The 6,812-nt window shown below is 31.7% G+C and overlaps 1 protein-coding gene across 3 annotated transcripts; it reads right to left on the reverse strand.

Moving 5' to 3' along the window:
* Nucleotides 1-1,277: 1,277 nt before the first annotated feature.
* On the reverse strand, nucleotides 1,278-5,670 carry LOC105113266 (peptidyl-prolyl cis-trans isomerase CYP40-like). Of its 3 annotated transcripts, XM_011009367.1 has the most exons (10): nucleotides 5,401-5,669; nucleotides 4,180-4,680; nucleotides 3,864-3,951; nucleotides 3,671-3,723; nucleotides 3,343-3,447; nucleotides 2,605-2,680; nucleotides 2,203-2,240; nucleotides 2,036-2,109; nucleotides 1,864-1,957; nucleotides 1,278-1,574 (listed from the first exon to the last, which is right to left on the reverse strand). In XM_011009367.1, the coding sequence occupies exons 1-8, from the start codon at nucleotides 5,569-5,571 to the stop codon at nucleotides 2,056-2,058; spliced, it is 1,086 nt and encodes a 361-aa protein (XP_011007669.1). In that variant the 5' UTR covers nucleotides 5,572-5,669; the 3' UTR covers nucleotides 1,278-1,574; nucleotides 1,864-1,957; nucleotides 2,036-2,055. The 3 variants fall into 3 exon arrangements, with proteins under 3 accessions (XP_011007669.1, XP_011007670.1, XP_011007671.1); XM_011009368.1 differs by lacking the exons at nucleotides 1,278-1,574; nucleotides 1,864-1,957; nucleotides 2,036-2,109; nucleotides 2,203-2,240; nucleotides 2,605-2,680 and having other exon boundaries at nucleotides 3,355-3,447; nucleotides 3,616-3,723; nucleotides 5,401-5,670; XM_011009369.1 differs by lacking the exons at nucleotides 1,278-1,574; nucleotides 1,864-1,957; nucleotides 2,036-2,109; ... (1 more) ...; nucleotides 2,605-2,680; nucleotides 3,671-3,723 and having other exon boundaries at nucleotides 3,355-3,447.
* Between the last annotated feature and the right edge of the window lie 1,142 nt (nucleotides 5,671-6,812).

Here is a 6,812-nt window from a genome sequence, read left to right on the forward strand (position 1 = left end):
TAGACCTAAATCTGAGATCTATAGCTCCAGATACGACCTAATTACCGAACAGTGTTCCGGTTTGGATTGTACCGACATCTCTTTTCTAAGTTTGGCCATCTCTTTATCCTTTCAATTTCAGTTTTTAAATTCATCAATCAATCCTTTCATTTATGTGATAGACCTGCATTTAAAATGAATATTTACCACAAATTAAAGGTATTTTATATTATTATAAAACATGCTTTAGTTAATGAGTTATTGATACTTCAAATGCAAAATGATGATATAAAAACTTGATAAAAATACACTTTTAAATATCAATCAATGACTAATTAAAATTGACAAACTAAATAAAAAAAAATAAAACTTAAAATCAAATGATCAAGGATTAAAATCACAAATCAAAATAATAAAGATGGAAGTTGAAATATCGACAAAAAAAAAAACTAACCTGTATTTTTAGAGTAGCAAAGAGAAAACAAATATAACAAAAAATATAATAAAAAAATATTTTATGTTGTTAGGAGGCACTAAATGCACTGCTTAAAGAACCTCCTATACATGTGCACTACATATATTGACAACTTTATAAAATTAAATAATATTAAAAATACTTTTAATTACTCTAGCTATTACAAAAAATAAAAATTCTAAAAAACCACTAAACTTATTTAAATCTTTTGAACTAAAAAATATACTTGCCCATTTATTGACATGAATAAGTAAAAAGACAATTACGTATCAAACTAGTTTTATAAATTTTTATTGAGATGAATAAGTAAAAAGACAATCACACATCAAACCAGTTTTATAAATTTTTGGATTTAAAAATAATTAAATTATTTTATTGTGTTTTTTTTTTAAATATAATTATTTTGAATGACTAATATATTATATAAAAAAACAAAAATACCCCAATAACAAATAGTTTTTTTTCTTTCCAGGAAGGGCAAAACCATCATCTTATTATTATAATGAATAATAAACTGAGCCTTAGTGCTAAATATCTAGTTTATATTACATTATTCTCATATTTGTATCTCAAACTAATATTTACATTACCTATCATTCACATTTATATATCATTCATCATGTTTCGAGTACCTATTATTCAAATATATATAAACATTAATATTGAGGTACGTATATTATATTCAATAACAAACCATGAGTATCCCACATGTATAGTAATATTATTAATATTTACATTTCAGGTCTAATTTTAATCGGATTTCCAAATTGAGTTAACGATATCGAAACGAAACAATAACTAAAAAAAAAAAAAAACTCATTTGTTCAGATCAATTTGGATGGTATCCAATCCGGTATATAATAGTATCTCACAAAAGCAAAATTAGGATCACATGCTGGGAATGACAAACAAAAATCATACACTTGAAATCAAAACATCCATTGTATAAACTAGACGATTCAATCTGAGCATGTAAAGTAGCAGAGACAAGCTTCGGCCAGTACACAAAGTCTAACCAAAAAACTGAGCAAAATCAGTGCCTTTCCAATTTGCCTTCTCAAGGGTAAAAACAAGGCCCTCTCCAAAGATCTGGCAGCTTTATATGTCCCCAAAAGAAAACCTGAATGGGAGAAATTCATTAGAAGACGAGCACAACTAGCAGACGAGTTCCTAGAAAATCCACAATGAGGAAGTGCACAACTTAAGATCTCTTTCTTTAACCCAGGTTTTGGTTCATCTTCTTATATCAAACCATCATACCTCAAATATAAACATTAAGAATTGCACAAAAAAATACACTTAGAAAATGAGTACAATCCAAATGAATAACTTGGTATTCTTATTTGCGAACTAGGCCATATTACATAACTTATAAGGAAATTAAATAGCCATAGGCGGAGCATTACTACCTGATGATTACGCAGACAGAGACCTGTAAACCGTTGATTATACAACTCACATGTGAGACATCAAAAGTGAACGGACCAAGCAACAGGTAATAACCTGTATTACAAAGCAAGAAATAGTAAGCTAACATCAAAATAATTTATAGTAAAGCAAATACAAAGGAAACTACCATACCAGGTTACCAGCTGAACACGCTATTGAAACATTCTAGCATAGGCCCTTTTCTCCTGATCATGCCTATCAGCAATCTGTAGTATTTTCAACAGAACAAACCTTTAGAAGCAGGAAGAAGAACATATAACGTTTAGAAAAAGAGACAATACAGCAGACAACTTGTTCACCTTCTTCCTAGCACTGGCAAGTTCTTTCTTTATTCCTCCTGAAATACACAAAAAGACCACATTGTAGGGTGAAGGTAGTAATATTTGCATATTCTTAGAATTCAGTGACCACGAATTCACTTATCTAGTGTAACAATGAAAGAAAAAATGGCAAAAGACAGCTTGCATTCAACCAACTTTGGTTTTAATAACATCACAAACACAGTCCCTTCAGTAACAATAATAGAAAGAAAAAATTGATATGATACCATACATTAAGAATGGAAAAAGAATCAATTAAAACAAAGAGCTCCATCATTTCCACCACAATGCTAAGTCTTAATACAAAGCTTCTATAAACAGATCTTGAAAATCTTGTTGATAAGCAATAACTAGAATGCCAAACAAAAAGGTATCACTGACCATCACTGGGCTCCAAGTCTAGAGCCTTCTTGAAGCTTGTAACTGCAGCGTCTATGTCATTGAGTGCCATATATGCCTGAGATCCACATGAAACCATTAAACAAATATTGGTATACACATCAAGAAGTCCCTAATGCTATTGCTGGGATCTAGCTACGATGCTATAAACAGTCTGACAAAAGCATCTGATATATCAGACATGCTAAAACCAACCGTGAAATGATGACGTTATTTGATCTAAAATCAAGAAATACTTTCTTGTTGAGAAATATGAGAGCATGAAATTAGAATCAATTAAAATACATATTAATCTAAAAGAAAATTTATGATTTTATTATATGTTAAAATGCTGGTGCTTAAAACTGTATATGCTTCAAATAACATCACACTTGCATTCTGTCAAGTTTTTAGCATGCTTCATTTCAATTCTTAATTCATAGTTATGATCCCTAGTTGTTAATTTAGTTCAGATCTACCATTTTGTTTACATTGTTGAGCTTAAACGCTCTTTTCATAAAGAAGAGACAAGGAATTGTGCAATTATCCTAGGAAGGAGCATAATGCAAGTTATCACCGAAAAGGAAAGTGGAAGAAAGAAAATTACAAGACAAAAAATAAAAAAAATAAAGGACAAGTTAAATTATTTTGGATCCTAACAATGATGTGAAGATTCCAAGGGATGGAAAAAAAGCATGGAGCACCTCAGAACAAATCTTTTCATAAAGGGAAGATACAAACCTGGCCTTGGCGGAAAAAAGCTTTTGCATTGTCTTCTCCATCACGCATGGCAAAGTCTGTGTCCAATAATGCTCCTTTAATATCTCCAAGCTTCAGTTTACAAGCCTAAGGCAAAAATGTATGATAATCAATTATGCAAATAAAAAAAGGAGAACATTACAGATGACTGAGAAAAAAAGAAAGAAGGAAAGCTACATGTATTAAAAACAAGACTCTAATAGCATTGTTCATAAATAAGAAAGCAAATTTACTACAAAGATCTTTGTCAATTACAAGAACTATAAATGTCCCCGTGAACTGTGACCAGGATAATATTTTCAGGACGTACAGAGCTATTTGTAAATATCTGAGACTTTGTCTTCCTCAGTGATGAGCTCTTCTCTATATAACAAGAAGGAAAAAAGAAAAGAAAAAGAAAACAAGAAGCAGCAGTCATCAAATCATCAGGAGGAATAAAAAAGCTAAAGTAGCAGACTGATAGTGCTAGTTCTCAACATAACAGGAGGGAATGAAGAACGTACCTTCATCAATGTCTTCCTTCTCCCAACAAACATCCAGGTAGCGCAAAGCCTTACGATACTTTCGAAGAGCCATCTTACAGTCTTGCTTCTGCAGTAGGAACAGGAGTCAACATCTAGTTACAACCAGAAGTATAATCATACAAGCAAATGGAAATCCAAAGATCAAACTGGCTTAGGAATTCATATTGCAAAACATACAGGAACAATCACATAACAAGAGAAAAAGAAAAAAAAACTCTGTATGTATCTATAAATTATGATTTCATTCAAAAGAAACTGATCTAAACAAGAAAAAAAAATTGTGTACATGAGCTACCTTGTACTGTTCGTTTCCAAAAGCTTTGATCGAATCAACTGCCTTCATCCACCAAGAAATCTCATCTGGCTTCATGTCTAGATCTGCCGGCCAATCAGGATAAGTATCACCGTCTTTAAAGAAGTCAGATATCCCATCGTCCTCTCCTTCAGGAATTTCCCCGCAATCAACAATTACTGTTTCCTGAGAGGGAGAATCACCTCCCTCAGTCACAACATGCTCAATAGAACGAACCACTCCCATTCCTTTGGTTACCTTCCCAAAAACAACATGCTTTCCATCTAGATGAGAGGTTCGAGTGGTTGTGATAAAAAACTGAGATCCATTGGTGTCAGGGCCCATATTAGCCATTGACAACATTCCTTTTCTTTCATGTTTCAACTCAAAGTTTTCATCCTCAAATTTCAGTCCATATATAGATTCTCCTCCAGTTCCATCCCCTGCTGATATGTCACCACCTTGTATCATAAAACCTTTGACAACACGATGAAATCGAACCCCCTGGAATCAAACAATAAGCCTCCATCAGCAAAACAAAACATGGAATCACAAACAATCTGACCAAAGCAGAGCTTCATAATTAAGCACATCTGCTATAAGCCAGCAGCCAAAGTTAGGAAGTCATCTCCAAAGTAGATATATCAATTAATAAACTAGGTTACAGCTCAAAGATATGATCTTTCAAAGAAAAAACACCAAACATAGGTGACAATAACTTTCTCCACATCAAAACATATTATCAGATATCCAAACACATTCAAATTTACAAGTTCGACAAAATCCACAACGCCCCAGGAAGCTAACGCTTTACTGGTGAACAAAATTACATAGACAACAAACACTCTTTTTTATTGTCATCCGCAAAAAAAGAAAAGAAAAAATCCCTTCACACTAAGAACCACAGCTCTCTTTCTCTCGATAAACAATGCATAAACAAAGCTAGAAATATTAAAGCAATAAACATGATAACAAGACAGTATAATCAAGAAAAAACCATTTCTTTTAGCAACAAGCAAGACAGAGAAACAAGAAAATGTTACTTCAAAAGAAAACGAAAGAAAAAGAAAGAAAGAGCAGAAATTTGAAGAAGAAATGTCATTTTCTTTAAACATAAATATCAAGAATTAAGTCAAAAGAAAAGCAAGGGCAAATACAAAGGAAGTTCAGGGAAGGAAAAGAAAAACAGCAGGGAGTGAAAACAGGGAAGAGTCTGAGTCTGACCTTGTAATGAAGAGGGACACCAGTGTTGGGTCCAATGCCTTTTTCACCAGTGCACAAAGCCCTGAAGTTCTCCGCAGTTTTAGGGACAACATCTTTGTATAACTCCACCACTATTCTCCCTTCTAGCTCTCCTCCTATACTTATATCTAAATAACATCTTGGCTTCGCCATCTCTCTTTCTATCTTTTTTATCTCTCAACTCAAAAACCCTAAAACCCGCTTTCTTATTGTTTTTGAGCTCAAGAGAAGCGAGCTGTGAAGGGTCTCAACTATCAACTCCTCGTATATACGCGGTTCTGTCTCTATCTTTCTTTATTTATTAAGGGTCTCAACTATCAACTCCTTGTATATACGCGGTTCTGTCTCTATCTTTCTTTATTTATTATTATCTATGAGAGTTTTAATTGTGGCCATAGGATTGGGTTGTTGGGCCCATCTGATTTATAAGTGAATCGAGACCGTTCGTTACACTGCTTGAGTGGGCCAGATTGGCAATGGGAGTTACCTATCTCAAAAGCCATATACGTGGCACAAAGTCTAGTGTGGCGTGCGTTAAAAAGTGCCGCACAGTAAAAAAAAAAAACATTAAAAGAGGTGATGCGCTCACAATACAGTATTCAATGTAATCGTATTTTTATTTATTTATTATGTTTTTTAATATTAATTAATTAAAAATTAAGTTTCGATGGTGTGTGTCACCTCACAACCTTTTCTTTTTAATATTGATAAAGTTACGTAGCACCTCACAATTTTATTCATTGCAATAATAGTTTTTTTTTTTAATTTTTTTTAATATTTAATTTATTAAAAATTATACTTCATAATAGTAAATTTATTTTTAATATAATCATTTATCTATATCGTGGTTTAATGAGTTAACTTAATTGACTCGTTTTTTTTTTAATTTTATACTTTAATATTGAATTAATTATGAATTAACTTTCATGATTTGTTTCATTTATTTTCTATGAGATTATCACAGGTTTTATAATCTGAGCAGCTTAGGTTGTTTTATTGTATTCTTTTTTAAATTGAGTGTTTTTTCAATTTCTTTAACAATTGGTTGATTGAGAAATAAATTTTATAATTTATTTCGATTTGCTTTTTATAAGGTTATCACAGTCTCATAAACTTGAATAATAAATTTGGCAGGTTAACCTGAGTTAACCTCGGTTATTTTTTCTGTTTACTTTTTATATGGTTATTTTGATTTTATAACCTAAATCATGTGTTTAGCGAGCTAACTTAAATTAACTCAATTTATTTTTTATTTTTTTTATTAACATTAACAAAAAAAAAACTAAAAGAGAAGGTGTTTTTATTGTAAATCACCTTAAAAAACACGATTCACTGCAATAATGCTTTTCTTTTTGTATTTGTTTTTTTTTTAATCTATGTTGTTTTGTTTTGTA

The sequence above is a fragment of the Populus euphratica genome, unplaced genomic scaffold, assembly GCF_000495115.2.
Source record: "Populus euphratica unplaced genomic scaffold, PopEup_1.0 scaffold406.1, whole genome shotgun sequence".
Taxonomy (NCBI): domain Eukaryota; kingdom Viridiplantae; phylum Streptophyta; class Magnoliopsida; order Malpighiales; family Salicaceae; genus Populus; species Populus euphratica.

What these genes read in the sequence shown, in the direction of transcription:
- LOC105113266 (XM_011009367.1), bottom strand. Translation starts at nt 5,571, where the DNA reads ATGGCGAAGCCAAGATGTTATTTAGATATAAGTATAGGAGGAGAGCTA. An exon ending in TTGGAAACGAACAGTACAAG is followed by an intron (nt 3,952 to 4,179) that starts GTAGCTCATGTA and finishes TTCCTACTGCAG; the next exon opens with AAGCAAGACTGTAAGATGGC. An exon ending in AGACTTGGAGCCCAGTGATG is followed by an intron (nt 2,241 to 2,604) that starts GTCAGTGATACC and finishes TGTGTATTTCAG; the next exon opens with GAGGAATAAAGAAAGAACTT.